Source organism: Diadema setosum, chromosome 8, assembly GCF_964275005.1.
Source record: "Diadema setosum chromosome 8, eeDiaSeto1, whole genome shotgun sequence".
Taxonomy (NCBI): Eukaryota; Metazoa; Echinodermata; class Echinoidea; order Diadematoida; family Diadematidae; genus Diadema; species Diadema setosum.
The window spans coordinates 8430087-8448605 of record NC_092692.1 but is presented as its reverse complement, the minus strand read 5'-3'; the positions used below and the strand labels follow the sequence as shown (position 1 = coordinate 8448605).

The following is an 18519-nucleotide window of genomic DNA, read 5'->3' as shown; positions in this document are numbered from 1 at the left end:
TTTTTGAACTTGGCAAGAATGCAGGCTTACAAGAGAAAGAAAAGAACGAAGGACCATCATGCCCAACTTACACTCTAAACCCGACGAGTGAATTCAGCATTATTAGTAGACGTCTATAGAACACGTACTTTCAGTGCAAGTTTGAGAGAAACCGTTCGAAAGTTATCATGAACTTTTATAACTTTTTTGGTGCCGCCAAGAGAAGACTACAGTTTGTGACGTCACGTAGCATGACTATGAAGAAAGTTATAAACACATTTTTGCATTTATTATTCAAAACAAAACATTTCTTCGTTACTTGTTATTGGTCAAGTGCTCTTACATTATGCTAGAAAGGTGAGAATAGTTGAAAATGGATTGAAACCCGTTTAAGAAGAGACATTGTATTGAATTGTCAAATGTTTTTACATACCGGTAATTAATTTATTATGCATGCACATCAATGTTTAGTTAATGATGGGCTTAATTCATGCAGTTATTTGGTTAAACAAACCCCATAACCACGGCAAGATATTATATATATATATATATATATATATATATATATATATATATATATATATATATATATATATATATATATATATATATATATATATATATATATTTATTTATTTATTTATTTATTTATTTATTTAGATCTAAGAGAGCTTTTACAGTAACAAAAATTTAATACTTGAATGTATAAATGCAATGTTGGTGTGAATGCGCACAACTTAGTTCAACATTCATGATTAATCACGCACACTAACTTTATCCTACATGGAAGATTATGACTGCAGAGTTCATTGCCAGTACAAAGTAGTGACTACAATACTAGAGGACCTGTCTTTGGTGGAAACAGAGATGTAAGAGCCACTGTAATCTCTCCCAGAGATAGGCAGAGATGGGAGCGCACTTCCATCTGTCGATTAATGCCGTTTTGTAGCAATGATGGCGCTGTTGCAGAGGATGTGATGCTGCTGTTCAGCTAGCTAGCTGCATGCAGCGCAGCTAACAGTCGTACGATCGTCGGCATCGATGCATAGCTGCACGCACACTCTACGAAACGTACTCTAACCGCTACCACTCGATCCGTAGTCAAATGGTAGTCGTCGTCGGGACAAGTTGATCGCTGGATGGATCCCATCGGCCCTGACATTGAATAAGATTTGTCGTGCGTGGTAGGGCCGCCTATACACCGTGTATTATAGTACTAGTGTGTGATCATCTAGGATCAACTCACAACCATGGCGGAGACCGAGAGGTAATAAACAGTGCCCATCAAAGATTAACATTTCGTTGCTGAAATCGTAATTTTTGTTCGACAGAAACTCGAGCAGTAGGGAGGTTGGTTATCTGTACGTTGGACACGAGTACTACATTGTACGTGTCGCTAGCAATGCAATGTCCTTTATTAATTCAGCACCGTTCAAGTGAGTTTGCATTCCGCTGGTAAGCAGTTGATACGTCGACTCTAACTCACTGTAAAACGTTGTGTCTTGTTCTAAGGAATGTCATGAAAGGAAAAGGCCGTGTGTACTCGTACCTTACAACATTTTAGGCGCCAATTACATTCAATAAAGAAAAAGTGTTACCGGTAATAAAGAGCTCCCATATAGTTAACTGCGACCAGCAGCCCCAACGTACCCCTCCGGGGCTACCATATAGTAAGCCCATGCCTTAACCTGGGGCTATGTCATTGACATATCTTATTATGTCAGTCCTGGAAACCTGCTCATGAGCCTGAGGGGTGCTCGAACTCCCGCGCGCTGGGATGCTCATGAGGCCCCCTGTTCACTTCTCGTCCATCTCACATCTGACATGAATAAATTGCGCAACTTTGCATGGTGATTTCTTGTTACACACACACATCATCATGATCATCCTTGTCAACTCTCCATGATGAAAGGAATAAACAATTCTGTCAGCCCTTTTTGACATAATTTGAGTTTTAATCAACCGATATCGGCGATATGCAGCGACCCACCGAAACACGGGTGCCAGCATGGCAGCAAGTTCGCTCAATACAGGGCTGCAGCTCTATCATCAGCCTGATCCAACTCGAAATTTTCAGTGCTTTTTTTCGATGGCTCTCACCTCTCCATGCACGAATCAGCCCCATGGTATATGAGAGTGAAGTCTTATTTTACAAATATTCGTAAAGAGAAAAATAAAATCAGCCTCTACGGGTACTAGGCCTACTACTAAATTCTAACCTGAATTAGGCCTACTGTTCATTCTTAATCTTATATAGTCTAGACTCTAGAGCCGAGATCTAGATATTATGGTATATAGAAATCACTAAATATTTCTTACAAAATTACTATTTCTAGAGTATATGAGTAGGTGGGTACTCAAATTTGTCAGCAAACTAATCACTTTGTACGTATTACAACAGGTTCACTTTCTTCATGAATTCCGCTGTCCAGCCTTTGGGCACCTTTTTGTGCAGGCATCCTGTGGCATCCAATGCAGCCATGCAAAATATTCATGCTATACAGAAACCTCCACCCATGTGTGTGCAAGCTCGCTCTGAAAATAAATCCCACAGCTTGCATGGCTTGCCAGCATGCTGTCTGCGCTGGATGCAGCAGGATGCTGCAGGATGCTTGCACAAAAGGTGCCCAAAGACTGGTGGACGGTGGAATTCGTGAAGTGCAGACAGAATTTTTTTCTTCTTTTCATCATGGAGAGTGGACATGTGTGAAACAAAAATAAATCGCCCTGCGAAGTTTCGACAATTTATAAGTCAGATGTGAGATGGATGAGAAGTGAACAGGGGGTCTCATGAGCGACTCATCCTGGGGCTTCATGAGCATCCCGGCCATGCTCATGAGGCGGAGGGAGCCTTACGAGCTGGAGCACCCCTCATGAGCTGGTTTCCCAGACTGATGTGGTTGGTTGCACAGTCAGTCAGGAGGGGAAATTGTATTTTGCAGACCCCATGTGCCCTCACCTGGCCCTATAAGTTAGTTGGAATCAGAGTTTCTTCTTCTTCTTCTTCTTCTTCTTCTTCTTCTTCTTCTTCTTCTTCTTCTTTTTTCTTCTTCTTCTTCCATTACTGTTCAGTCCTCTTTGCAGAGTATTGTACATTGGTGATGTCGCAACCCCAAGAACGCATGACATTGACATTATTGGGCTGGGTGCAATATTGAAAGTTTTGTGCATTTCGTGCAGCCAGAAACTAGCGTGAAAATAGAAGTGCTGCACAAATATCTTTGCTTGCCACATATTCCAGTGGTTTAAGTCTCGATTCCGTGGAATTGAAAATGCGCGAAACTCTTCTTACCCGGCTGAGTGTGAAAAATAGTCATGCGAAAATATCCACTTTCAATTTCACAGTATTACATCTTCTGTGGACTGGTAATGCATACACAGTAGTGCAATGCTGCTGTTTGCATACATGTGGTATTGAGCTTACTGATGTACAGTGTGTGAAGAGTGCTGACATTTTCCTGCAAGTTTCATTGAAATCCATTTTCAACTTTTTGAGTTATTTTGCTAACAGATAAACTAGCGCCAATGATCACACTCCTTGGCAGAGGTAAAAATTAACAAAATAGCAGATTTCTGTTTTGGTACCCAAGGGTAACAAAAACTGTCATATTGGAGGAGAATTTGTTTGTGTGTGAAAGGCTAGCCTGCAACAAGTGTATAGGTCTGTGTGTTGATTTTTAAAGACCTGGCAGTAAGTGATTCATCAATATGGCATTCTTTACTGTACATTCATATTTTTGTTTGTGCTGATCTTGTCTTGCAGGGACTTGCAGCCAGTTGACTGCGCCATCATCCATGAGATATACGACAATGGGAGTGCCCAGGAACGCTTTGAATATGAGCTTGACCAGGCCTTAGAGGCCAAGCGGAGCATCATCATCATTGAGCCCTCGCGACTTGGGGACGAGACGGCGCGCTGGATCATGGTGGGCAACTGCCTGCACAAGACGTCCGTCCTGTCCGGCATGGCATGCCTGGTGGCGCCCGCCATGCTGCCCAGCTCCACAGTGAACTTTGTCATGGTGCCCACGGGGGCTGTCAGCTTGGTGTGTGCCCTCCTATATGGTGTGTCGTGGCAGTTTGATCCCTGCTGTAAGTACCAGGTGGAGTACGACACGAGGAACCTGTCGCGCCTCCCGCTCCACTCTCTGACCACAGCCACTCCAGTAGTGCTAGTGCGCAAGGACGATAAGTATAGGAAAGCACTCCACAACCTGGTTGCAGGTCTCGCAGCCGCCCTACTGGTCTACAAAGTGTACCATTGGAGCACATGTTAGTAAAAGTCCTGTGCGAAAATGTTGCTGACTTCACCGATGAACATGCATTTTCAGGGTTTTTATTCCCCTCTGCCTTCGAGAGGAAGATTAGTAGCAGACGGCACATCTTAAGATGGTGGATGGTGCCCTCTGAGTGCCAAAATTAAAGAAAAAATTTGAAACAATCCTGCCATCAGCTGCTATTCGAAGACCAACTTGCCACATTGATATCAATTTGTGAAAGAAGGTGGAGAATCCATTCTTTCTGTGGAGAAGCTGACTGAAAAAAGGTTCTTGATAAAAAGTTCTCATGAAGTGCATTTTGTACCATCATACCCATGTACTAGTTAACATAAGTGACACAATCAGTTGGAACCAGATCACTACTATATAGTTTGATAATGGCATGTGATACACTGTAATATTTGCATTGTTACATCAATCATGCAAAGGGGCAGAACTCAGTATTTGGCTCCAACATGCTTTCTCAGAGTGACCTGAACATACAATTGTGTACACACTTTGCCAAATGAAACAGTTTATCTATCTGCCTGGCATGTGCATGTGATAAGTAATACCAAGTGCACTGAAACAGTTGGTCAGAGTTTGTCAGAGTTAAAAAGGTGTAGGAATTGATGAAAATTGTCTGTAGACTTTCAGATGTTCCCTGAATAATTCATGAATGTATTGCCTACTACAAAAGTAAAGAAATTATCTCTTGAAAGCAAAGATGCACAGCCATACCAATAGAGTTTACCCAAGACTGAGTCATCACTATCGATCAATCCATACATTGCACTGTGTGAACAAGTGCTACTTGTGTTCGTGGTTGCATAGCCAAGAGATCAACTGATCGTCACTTTTGATTTTTTTTTTTGGTTTCCTTTCTCCTACCTTCCCCTCCCCACCCCACCCCCCAAAAAAAGAAGAAAAGAAAAAGAGAGAGTAGTTATTACCAGACCACATTTACTGTTGCAGCTTTGAATAAATGTGTATGGTTAATCATATGACCACTCAGCATGACAGCTTTGTGTGTGAATATTTTGAACTTTATTTATGTGGGAGCCAAATTAAGTGTACTGTGTATCAATGAACATTTACCTTAAATGATAGATGAAAATGAGTGTTCAAACACAGATTAGATCCAAAAGGGTTTAGCACAGTCGCAGTAGATCCATCACTAAAGTGAAGAAAGGCTTCAATTACTGTATATGAATTTGTTTGAAAAGTTTCTGGTTAGAATGCAGTACACCTTGGGGCAGTTTGATTCTATAGGCAGAGTGTGCAGGATTTAAAACCTTTGTGGCTTACTGATTTTGAGAGTACTTGACTTTGCTGTCTTTTAAAAGTAAAGATTGGGTTGTGCAGAGTAATATTTTCGTGGTTAATCACTTCAGGTGTAGCTCGAGTGAAAACAGACAATTAACCTGTGTTCTGTACGTGGAGCTTGAGTGTGAATCAGTGTGAACACTGTGCATGCACAAACAGACAGTGTACGAATCTACATGGTGACACAAACAATACAGTGTTGGCATCCAGAAACCTCTATCTACCATTGCATTCTTTTATGTAATTTGTCAACATTTCTTGTGTCCATCAGGAGTGTCAAAGTCAACTGACATTTCAAAGACGAAAGTCAGTCATGGAAGGAAAGTAGATAATTTTGTCTCAGAAATACACCGATCGTGGGTTTGCTCGATACTCCATCAGCTGCTAAATACCCGGATATCCAGCCATGAAAATTGTGATAAGATGGTACACTCACATCAATTTGAATCTTGCAACCATGTCGCCCAAAAGAGGGTTGATCTTATTGGGCGCGTTGCATGCTAAATGTGTGTGCCATAGAGTTGTGAGTCTTGATCTGTTCATTGATTCAGAAGGTCCCATGCATTTTCAGTATGCTATGATATGTGCTACATGTATGAATAGCTAATCTGTGATTGGGCATGGTGTTTTGCTTTCAAATTGTGCATCATTAACCAACCTTAAGAGTAGCTCCTTGATACAAGAAATGGTGCTTAGAGCCAAATGATAAAATGATATTACAGGGACCTGCAATGTAATTCAACACCTGGATGTATTCTTTTAAAAGGAAAACACAACAGTGAACATAAGATGGTACATTTCATTTGCATTCACCATTTTGCAGCACATATTACCGGTATACAGAGACACTTGCAGGAGTCTTTTAGTCTTTATAGACTTCCCAATCACTCTTTTTCCGCAGTTTATTTATTTATTTTTATTTTTTTGTATCTATTATGTCATGTTTGTCTTCCATAAATCTCCCCTCATGACAGAATTGCCAAAGTTGTGTAAGACAGGCAATCGTAAGTCTCAATCGTGTGTACTTTCTCAGGGCTAGTATCTGTGTAGCTATGCGTCGTACATCATTTTCAGTACATGCAGTACAGTTGTAATTATGTTGCCAGTGCTGTGAATAACGTTATGCCTCTTAGCGCCTGACAAAGCAGTATGTAACATATATTTACATGTATACATGTAGGTGTTTCAATCACAGTGCTGTAGTTTATACTTCAAGAAAAAAAAAGACATCATTTGTTTGAGCCTTGAGTAGGCTAGATGTGTAAGAAATAAGGCAGAATTTTAATAACCGTACTGAATGATTCTGTGTCATTTTTTTTAATGATCTTTATTTTGACTAAAACTGGGAGACAAAAACTACTCTGTGTGTGCACTGCCTAGAAAGTTTGTGGTGCAATCTGCATTCAGTGCCATGCTTCATGCTTGACGTAGTTCGCATCATGTGAATTTAAACCACAATCAGCTGTGTTGCATGCTTGTTCAGCAGTAGGGAGGTTTTCCAGCTCGTGGCATGCACAAGCATGTACATGTAACAGTGTACCAGTGTCATTAATATTGTAGACTACAATTTGTAGGTTTGCAAATGTTGTCCAACTTATCTAACAACTTGGTCATGATTGGATTTTGTGCCAGTGAGTGACATTTGTGACACAGACTTTCATGATGGATTTTGTGTTAGTCTGCACTTCAAGAGTTCAGTTTGGTAGACCCATGGTGGGAAGAACTTTTATCCTGTCTGAAGTGATATTGTGTCCTAGTAAAGTAGTCCTGTATTACAAGCTCTCTCAGCCTAGAAACATTGTAGACATTTTGTGGAAATATTTCTGATTTTTTTTTTTTTTTTTTCAAGAGCTCTCCTTGTTAAGAAATATGAAATCAAAATGAGAATGTGTCTAAAATTAAATTTTTATTTCTTTTAACAATACCTTTCAGCTCAAAAGTTGAACAGGGCAGGTTGAAAAGATATTATTTTGTTGTTGTTTTCATTCAACATGATATTTACTACCTTGGATAGTGTTTAGTATCTCATTTTATTTTTGAATTGAAACTACTCTTCAGTTCTTTCTCCCTGCCGTGTAATGTACGTACATTTGTATGTACATATGTACAATTTGTATGTCAAAAGAATTTCACATACATTGTACTGCCTGTAGATCATAGTCAGGAGCAAGCCATGACATTGTCCTGTCATTGACACTATGTTGAGGACGGCTACCAGTAGAAGTGACATGGCTTACAGTAACCCTTCCTACCTGCAAGGCAGACAGTTCTGTATTCCACTCATTGAGAAACTGTGAGAGCAGCAATGACTTCTGCCGTGAATTTCCAGCTTTTTCTTTTTCTTTTTATTGTGGATAACATTTGTGATGAGAACAATATTTCTTTCCCAAGTTTTCAAGATTATTGATTCACGGTTTGAGTAGGATCTGCAAGTCCTGCTGTCGTGTTTTGTATCTGTTTGTGTGTGATTTGTGGTACAGTGTAGTCTTCACTATATGGCCACAAACTGCTACTTGCAAGCACTGTATAAAGTGCAGGAGATGAATAATAAGTTCACTAGTATGGTAGAAAATAGACATTGGGGGGTGTTGTACATCTGAGCAGCATTGTACATGTACATGTACGCACACTTTTAAATTTTGTGAAATCTGTCTCCTCTGTGTGGACTTGAGTAACTTATGTGATATGGTTATCAAATGAAAATTGATGATCCTTGGCTTTGGAGCATTATGCAATGAAGGCTGATCAGTGAAAGTTGTTGTATGCCTTGCCATCTGTAATGGTACTGCCGTATAGTGCAGTAAGGCATGTGGTGTTCAACGAGGAAAGAGTAAATTATGAATCATCATATATAAAAGCAAAACAGTAACAGTTAGGGTTTTATATGATCTCTTGACTTCTGGAGAGGCAACAGTTTCTCCTGTTGTCTTTTGCTTTTTTTAGTGAATCTACTGCACACAAGAGCCAATGACCTGTGAAAGTATGACAAAGGCTTTGCTTAGTCCCGTGGTGTGTGCAACGAGTTGGATGGTGAGTACAGATTGTAATGCTGTTATTCGTGCAGAGCCATTCACATGTTGCACCACAAGAAGTTGATATAGAGAAATAAATGGCTGATCCACAGTGCAGAGAGAATTGATAATATCTTGCCACCAGCAACCATGGCTTATAAATATCTGTAAATTCACAAGTGTCAAGTTCTTCCAAAAAGAAGTTGTCACCCCCCCCCCCCCCCCCATTAGAAACAAAAACAAAAAGCACACACACAAGATTTAAAATGGAACAAAACCAAAAGAAAAAGAAGGAATCAAAGAGTTTACAAAACCTAGAACCTTATTATGGTATGCAAGTTGAGAAAAGCTTGTCTTTCACTGCATACACTGGGGAGAGCTGTGAGATGGGTGATGAATAATACACGAATGTAACACATGATGAGTCAGATAAACTATGCCCTTCTCCATCCAACCCCCCCCCCCCCCCCAATCCTGAAGGGGAGGGGCAAAGTCAAACTACTGGTATGTGTCTGACCCCTTGATGCACTCTGTCTAATCATATGTCATCGTGAAAGTGACATGCACGGTTCATAGATACACTAGTAAATTGTAACACCACCCAACCAGTATTAATGTGTGCACAGTTTTCTAGTGTATGCACGCTACCTTTGATGAAGTACAATGTATCTGTGGACACTATTGTGTGTACTGGGTGATCTATATGTGTACATTACATAATGCATGTATACTTACACAGAATATTAAACATGAAAAACGTCACCTCATTCAAAATAAAGAAAAAAATCTTGCAGTATTTATGTACCCTGCAGTCATTTCCTGTGAAATTTAATGAATTTCCTTGCTTGACTGTTTTATCATTATACAATGTACTTCATGTGTGTGCCTTTGCAGATATTTTTTATTTCTTAATTTTGTTTTCAATATTTTTGTTTTCACCACACCTCCAATAACCTGTAAAAAAAAAAAAAAAAAAATGGCCTTTATTATGGTGTGACATGTAAAGACCAACAACATTGTGTGTGCATTTTTTTTTCTTGTTGTTTCCCCTTGTTAGCAGCTACTGTTGAGATTCTGTTAAAGCTATGTCTGCATACCAGGTGCTTTGTGTGAAAGAATGTAAGATAAACCCATTGAAGAATGATTCCCCCCCCCCCCCTCTTATCAGACCAGCTGCTGAATGCTGTCAAAAGTCCTGCTTAATTTCTCATTGCCAGAAATTGATTTTACCAGACAGTGAGTGAAAGGTGAAGTAAATGTTTGAATAATGATTCATTTGGCATTTTTTCCTCTTTTTTTAAGGGAAAATCATAGCTACTGTCACCTCTTTTCTTGCATGTGACAGAAAAGAAATTTATCATGTGATTTGTGACTGTTGCCTTCAGAAAAATATGCTTGAGTGATAGTGTCAACAAAAAGATGCATTCATTCTTTTAAAGATTAGAAAACAAGCAAGTATAGTGATACAATGTGACTGCAGCATTCAATTCCGATTGAGGCCACAACTTGCACAGAAGTGTGTACTACCAAACTTTAATCGGAACATACAAGGTGTATGCATACGTTTAGGATGTATTACTGTTTGTCATTTACAGTATAGATCAACACACACACAAAGAAGGCAAATCAGTTATTATTTTACTCTTGTTTTGTGTAACCTGACTTGTCAAAAACAAAACAAAACAAAACATTTTTACACCCAAAAACCCTAGACCATACACAAAATACACGCCACTTATGGCAATCATAGGCACCAATGAATTGCTATAGTGAAGTGATGCAATCTAAACAGCCAGATTATTACTCACACATATCAGTATTTTTTTAAAAAGTCATTCTGATGTTGCATGCAACAGCCATTATTTATGTTGATTAAATGGCAGGCGTACATTTAATTATTTTTGTTTGTTTCTTGTTTTTGTTTGTCTTTGTTAGTTCACGGACATACAGAGATCATTAATGTGGGGCTATGATATAACGTTCAAGATACAGAGGAAGCAGTAGAGAGAGCAAACATGTACCTTCCACCAAAGTGCAATATTCGGCCTACTTCTGCCAGACATAGATATCCTCTGCTCCTAATGTTTGTTAAGGTAACAGAGATGTAGAAAAATTAGGAGCTGGCTGGTCCCCCTTGTTTTTGCAGCTACAATAAAATGCTGAAGTATGATACCACAGTCAAACAAATTTAATCCATATTTGTTTTATTTTGTTTTTGTTTCTGCTTTCAATAATCTGATAGTTGATGATGAGGGATGAATCACTGATGCATTGCTAGTCCACTTGATAATTTATGCAGTGTAAAGGGCTTAAATACAAATGACTTTGTTTTTGTGAAAATGGGGGTATAAAAGCAAAAAAAAAAAGAAAAACACCAACAGAATTTCAACAAATCCATCTGCTGCTGTAAAAGTGGATATTTTCGTGCGACTAATTTTTCGCGATTGGCCGGGTAAGAAGAGTTTCGCGTGTTTTTAATTCTGCGGAATCAAGATATCTCGCACAGGAACATATGGCTAGCAAAATATTCGCGTGCTTTTATTTTCACGGTAGTTTCTGGTTAGGCGAAATGCGCGAAAATTTCAACACTGCGAAAATTTCCACTTTTACAGTATTTGAAGTACCGGTAATCTGCTGTAAGCAACAGAGAAAGTCGGGCATGCACCAGCACACAGTGTGTGAAGGATTTATTCTCTCCCCTGGCTCTTCTGTAGCTTTATGAAAAAAACAACAACAATAAAACACCCATATACTTAACAGCATCTCCTGGTGATGTGTCATATTGATGACACATACGTGTTGTTGCGCTCACTAGAAGAGTCATTTTTCGACCACAATGAGCCCAAGCCGTTACTGTCTCTTGTGTATGCCAGTCCTGCTTTCCCTTGATTCATTGTATTAGAGCAAGAAAAAGTAGGGCCTACTGGGTATCCTGTGCTACATGTAGGTTGACCCCTCAGCAGCCTGTTTGATGTTCAATGCCCATTTTACATTGCAAATACTGTAGTTCTATGAGGGCAAAATTCATGAGATTTGAGGGTTTAGCTCGCATGATTCAGTTTCGGTGTTGAGTCACGCCATTGTCATGGATATGTGTACAAGTATTGAACTTACGTTGTGGGGCTGTGACTCCATTAATACAGAAGTATCGTACAGCCAGGGAATCCATTTGGGGATTAAATGCTCAGTGGCGGTGCTGGGGGATAACTGATCTTATCTGTAATTTATCCCTTCATTACTTGCACTCTACATGTACTAAATTGAAATATGAAGCTATATACTCGGCGTATTGGAACACATTGATGATTGGAGTATAAGGCTGTGATTTTCTGATATCGTTTGAAGTATTTGTTTTCTTTTTTCCTTTTTCTTTCCTTTTTTATATCAAAAATATTCATACTGAATACGGTATATGTAAGAATTTTTGGACATAGACATTACCTTCTCACGTGGTAATGCCTTCTTGATTTGAGTGCACTGAATTTGTGGGACAAATAAATTATTCAGGAATGTAGGGTTAGTGTGTCATAACTGAATTGTACTATCTTGCATGTAATTTGTTGATGCACAAGTTACTAAATTACAATGTGATGAATAGTGAAAAGCTATCAAACAATTGATTATCTTGTATCCGTCCCCCAAAAAACAATGATGCATGGTGCTGAAATTTCTGGCACCATTCTCTGATCTATTTGTTGTTGTTGTGGAATTCTTTATACCAATATGGTGTTTGTATAAACTACACGTAGCAGGAAAGAAAAAAGACTGTAGTACAACTATGCTGGAAATGCATATAGCAACAAACTTGTGGCTGAGCATGGATTTGACCTGTCTGGACAGTTGTGCAGAGAGTTTTTAGGAAGGAGGGAAAATACAAGGTATTGTCATGAGTAATGAGATTTATTTCATGTGTGTGGAAAGAAACATTTGAAAATTCAAATTTGTATTGAAATAGTGAAATATTGAAATAGTGAAATGATACAACTACAGTCAACCTTAATTCAACCTCTCATAGGTCGAATAATGGCCTAAGTCAAAGGTCTTTTCAAGTCCTCTTCTCTTTATATTGTAATGATTTTAATCCCTCGTAAGTCCAATTTTCTCTAAGTTGAAGCTATTTCTTCAGTCCAAATAGATTTGACTTAGGCAGGGTTGACTGTAGTTTTAAAAAAAATTATGCAAATAATATGTAAATAGCTGTGATGTTGGTTAATAATTGTGTGAGGAATATCAGACATGCACTAGAGCTGAATTGGGGTCTGGTCAGAGTTGATGTTAATACAGTCAACAGAACCTGGTGTATGTCGACATGGCCTCACTACAGTAATGGTCAAACTGACCGGAATGTGATGAGGCAGAACCCAGTTTCACAAAATATTTCAAATCTCTGACTATTCTCCATAAAATGCAGGGTACAAGATATATACCAGTGAATCTTACAGACACAAAGTGATACACATGTTGGTAAAGGTTGCAGAGAAGCAGGGCTGCCAACTCTCACTCATTGAGAGTGAGACTCACTCATTTTGGTCCTTTCTCACTCTAAAACTTTATTTCATTTGCATGCATTTCTATTCATCTCACTCATTTTGACTCCGAAATTATAGCATTGGCCTATGGGAGTCTCACTCTCAAGTAGTTTCCAATGTTGTAAAGTTTCCAATGTGTAAAGGGAGTAGTGTCAAAACTTGTCGGAAGCCTGCTTGGACAAACCTGTAATATTGATGTCGGAGTTCTCATGTGACCTCTGTGTAGTGGAAGTATGCGTATGTTAAATTGTCATTTCTGACATGTTGTGTTAAAAAGCAATCTCTTTGTTGATTGTGCTGCTACTTATGCTATCAAGGGAAGTAAAGTATGATCTGTATATGGATGACAATTTTCCCCCATTGCTTTACACCAATGTTAAACCTGCCTAGAAACCCTTTGGTTGTGGACCTGCCATTACTAAGTCAAAACTTGCCTACTTCTTTCCATCATACTTAAGTGAAGAACAACTTATGCAACCCATAAACTCCATTACTGGGTAGGGTCTTGTTGCATGAGAGTCATACTGTAATGATGACCTACACTAATAGTAATACTGTGGCAGCAAGCGAAACTTCTTTTGAGCTTCTTTCCTGTTCCTCAGGGTAGGTTACATGGTTAGGTAAGTTACTATTATTGTAAATCTTCCTTGCAAAAACACTCCGTACATATAGGCTGGAGGCATGCAGTCATGGAGATGTCTGGTAAGGGGGGTCATGGTCATTGTATGTACACATGAGGCTGTGTATCATGTGATAAGTATGTGTTTTTGTGTGTGACTCAAGGGTTTAAAATACACAATTAACCAAACAAGCTGATAACCCAGAGCAGTTTGGCAATCAAAATTTGCAAGATGGTTTCTGTTACAGGAACTCTGTGATGTAATACATTGTACTTGGATATTTGTGTTACAGGAGCATTAAGGCAGCATAAATAAAACACTCCTGTCATCTTCCAGATGCAATTGAATTGGTGGCAGTTTCTGATCACTTTTTTTTTTTTTATATATTTTTCAGTCATGGTGCCAAATTTATGCTCCAAAGTAAGACAGATATGGAAAGAAATTGGCATTTTGTACCTGTTGCAGTGACTACAATCTTGTGCTGATCATTTTGTTAGTCACGCAGCACATCTTTCACTTATCTGGGTTATTGATAAGGGTTCTTTCCAACTTTCGAAGTCCTGTCAAAATCCAGATTTTGTCTTTTTACATATTTCTGCCATTTTTTTTTTTTGCTTCTTTTGTCCAACATAAATGCACTCTTACTTCTAGATTACGATCTTGATATCAGACACTCATTCAATAATCTGTTCAGTTTAGGCTTGCATTATTTCATTTCTGAAATGCCCCTATTCCATCATTAAATCCTCATAAATTACCCACAAGTGACTGTGGTTTAGAAAAGGGTATACGATAAGATGTAACATGGTGTGTCCTTGATGTGCCAACTTCTGTTTGATTACCTTCACACTTCTCTACAGTGCATAATTAATCAAGTTTAACCGGGACAGTTTTACATATCACTGAATACTAGTATGACAAAACACTAGTTATCAAAACCAAAGTGGTATGTATGCTGAGCAAGTGATCAATGGAGGGGGCAACTTTTGTCGTTCCAAGTAGAGTCAAAATTGTGAAATGTATTGGTCGGGAAAGGTCTGCTTAAGTGTGATAAACCATAAATCCTGCATCAGTCTTTTTATCACTGCTTCCCAACATCAGGGACAAGCAATTGCTATGTCTTGGCCATACAGTATTTCACCATCAGGCCAGATATGATTGTAACAAGAAATGTTAAATAGAACGTGTCCCACATGTTGAGGAGTGAGCATTGTACTATTCTTGCTTATTTTTAAGGATTCGCCGAAAATTTTCAGGAGTGAATCCTGTTATGATTACATTTTTTTCTCTGCACAGTAAGTTGCATATTGTAAGATGATGCTCATACGTACATCATTAGTGGAGGTTGGTGCGTGAAAGGTATTAAACTGTAGGTTTAATCAACTGGTACAATATCATTGTAAAACCTAATTCAGCAGTACTGGGATGTTGACAGTGCTTGTAGGGATTCAAGTACTTTCAAGTTTTACAATGGCAGAAAAGTAAAATTTTGGGCCAACTTAAAATGACTCTAATGAATACAGCAGAAAGAGAAAACATACCCCCTCAAAAAAAAAAAGGAAAAAACAAAACAAAACAAAACCCAGTGATGTAAAATGTTCCTTTAAACAATTTGACCAGGAGTGGGAAGGTTCTGGAATTTTACAATTTCATGTGATATCCCAAGCAATGATGTTTGTCACAACCACATAATTATGCAAATTAAATGGAGATAATGTTAACGCCTCCCTCGAGTTCCACATTCACCTGCTCACATACTTGTATTTGCCAAAATTTCTCCCTTTTTATGAAAAGCAATACATTACACCCTTTGTGTCAAACTGTTTTAAACTATTTCTAGGGAGAGGGATGTTTAGCTGCCAAATTGTTGAGTAAAATGTGTAGCTTATTTTTTTACACCTATCGACAAAGACATGATCACTTCATTTAATTTGCATAAACTAGTATGCATGTGTGACAACTGGTATTGCTTTAAGGAAAATCTAAACTACATATATTACACTTCTATGACTTTCTGATTATTTTGTTTGCTGTTGATGAAAATGAATAGTTTTCAGTCTGTTGCACTTGAGTCTTTGTCAATGTGGCCAATGAACATGAAACCGCTTTTTACTCTGAAGAAAACTTCATCAATCTCGCTTCAGTGATCTTGTATCATAAAATTTGAATGAGCTCAGTGATGTAAGGTGCTGTGATATTCTCAAGGGGCTTGATGAGGATTGTAAGCAAAAAAAAGAAAAAAAAATAGAGGAAGAAACTTCTGAGAGTTGCCCTCTGACTGATAACCATAAGTACAGTGTAACATGTAATTACATGTATTCTTTAATATTGACATATACTATACATTGTTGGATTTGCTGAATGAACTTGAACACAATTATCTTTTCTTGTAAAGCAGAGATACAAAATTTATCTGTCACTTTGTACAGAGAGGAGGCAATTGAGACTTTGAAACAAGATTAAAATGGAAACATTTGAAAACAATTATTCACAATGACTTATTTTTGTTCTTATTGTGTCTCATGTACAGAATTTCAAGTGAATTCAGTAGCAGTGGGCAATTGGCTAGGTAAAATAAATTCTGATATTACAGTGCACTCCTGTTATAACAAACACAGTTACAACGAAAATCCGGTTAATCAGCTGAAACATTATCCTCTTTATGTATTTCTATCATTCATGTGTTCGGTTATAACGAAATTTCAATTTAACGAAAGAAAACTTTTGGTCCTGAGGACTTCGTTATAACGTACTGTTATCATAACCCAAAGTAATTTTTTCATTGTATTTTTATCAAACCCTAATGAAATTAAATTTCAGAGTAACAGAGTGTTTTATCATCGTGAGGAGTTTACAATAGCCTGGGTCCACTGTATACTGTTCATGTAGTGATATGTATGTATGTATATATGTATCCATGTGTGTATGTATCCATGTGTGTGTGTATAATAATATATATCAGCGGAATGTTCGATATCAGTTGCGTAATTTAAGTTTCATAAGGAAATATTTGTCTAAATCTGCAGCTGAGATACTTATTCATGCTTTGATTTCTTCTCGGTTGGATTTTTCGAATTCATTGTTGTGTAATCTTTCAAAAAAAGATGTCACAAAACTTCAACGGTTGCAAAATTCTGCTGCCCGATTGTTAACTTTTACTAATAAGTTTGATTCCATGTCACCAGTTCTCCGTTCCTTACATTGGTTACCTGTAGAAAAAAGGATTATTTTCAAGATTCTGTTATTAGTACATCATTCAGTTCATTCTTTTTCCCCAATATACATAAGTAATTCTGTTCAAAAATACAATCCGACACGAAGGCTACGTTCATCATCAGATGCATTCTTACTCCAAACACCCAGAGTAAAACATGGGTATGGTGATCGTGCTTTTTCCGTTATGGGACCAAAATTGTGGAATCAGTTACCTCTTCAGTTAAGGGAACTGTCATCTACAGAGTCATTCAAATCCAAACTTAAAACTTATCTGTTCCTTTCATACTGAGGACTGTTATTGCTGTATGTCATTGATATTGGATTAATATTGTATTTTTAATTGATATATGTTGTATTCTTTATTTGGTATATATTTGCTTTTGTTTACCATTTTTTTCTTTGTTGAAATGTTTGAATATGTATATGCATGTAAATGTATGATATTTTTTCATTTTTGAAGCGCCATGAGCACTGAAAAGTGGACCTGTGCGCTATACAAGTAGCCACTATTATTATTATTATTATATATATATATATATATATATATATATATATGTGTGTGTGTGTGTGTGTGTGTGTGTGTGTGTACATGTATATATTAAGCTTTTGGGCAAATTGCCCTTCTTCATAATCTATAATGACAATAACAACATATAAGCAAAATCAACCTTGGTGTAAAATCATACTACTTAAACTAAACTTCAATATTATACATTCAAAATTTGGTAGGTTTTGTATTTATTGTTACATGTATATTTGGAGAGTATATTTTTGAAGGGTAGAGTATGGAACATGCATCCATTTTTGGCAACTTATTTTCAGTTTTAATATCTCAAATCTAACCCCTTTTTTAAGTTTCTCAGGAGTCCACAGAGAAGAGAAGCAAAACACCCCTTATCTGCGATTGACAAGTCACGGTATACAATGCACACCCCTTTTTCCAATGCATTGGGCCAGAGTTCATCTTGTAAAAGTGCCCCTGTGATGGTCAAGGGTAAATGCTCCCCTCCCCTCATTGATAGAAGAATCTCAAATCTGCAGGAAACCATGCCAGATCATGTGCACTATATGTCATCATTCAACAGCGAAGCTTTGTTCGTGTTTTCACTGAACTGCAGTGTTTTGGTGACAACTTTCAAGCCATACAAACTTGTTCCTGAAATTCATTCTGCAGGGAGTTTCTCTCCGCCTCTCCCAATCTACACATACATGTATGTTCACATACATTGTATACATTTGATATTTATTTACTCAAATTGATAATTCATCATCATCACTCAACAAATGATTACAATTACTTCATGTGTATATTTCAGTAAATAAGAATCTGTTTTATTTACGATGGCACCATGCTAGTACAGAGTATTACCAACCTTGTGATCTATAGAACATGAGGCAATCCCATTATCATTGTATTAAATACACATTCAGCTTGACTATCATTTCATGCTGAATGGAATTCTAATCAACCATGACTGTGTGACACATGTTATAATATGTATTCTGTATTTCCTTTCCCTATAAAACTTCTTATTGCACATTGCAATTCGGAGGAAATTAAACAGAAAGGCAGCATTCA

The 18519-nt window shown here is 37.8% G+C and overlaps 1 protein-coding gene across 1 annotated transcript; it reads left to right on the top strand.

Moving 5' to 3' along the window:
• The first annotated feature begins 1082 nt into the window (after positions 1-1082).
• Positions 1083-4982, top strand: LOC140231870 (transmembrane protein 11-B, mitochondrial-like). Its single transcript, XM_072312021.1, has 2 exons — positions 1083-1246; positions 3743-4982. Exons 1-2 carry the CDS (start codon positions 1230-1232, stop codon positions 4254-4256), a joined length of 531 nt encoding a protein of 176 aa, XP_072168122.1. The 5' UTR covers positions 1083-1229; the 3' UTR covers positions 4257-4982.
• Positions 4983-18519: the final 13537 nt, after the last annotated feature.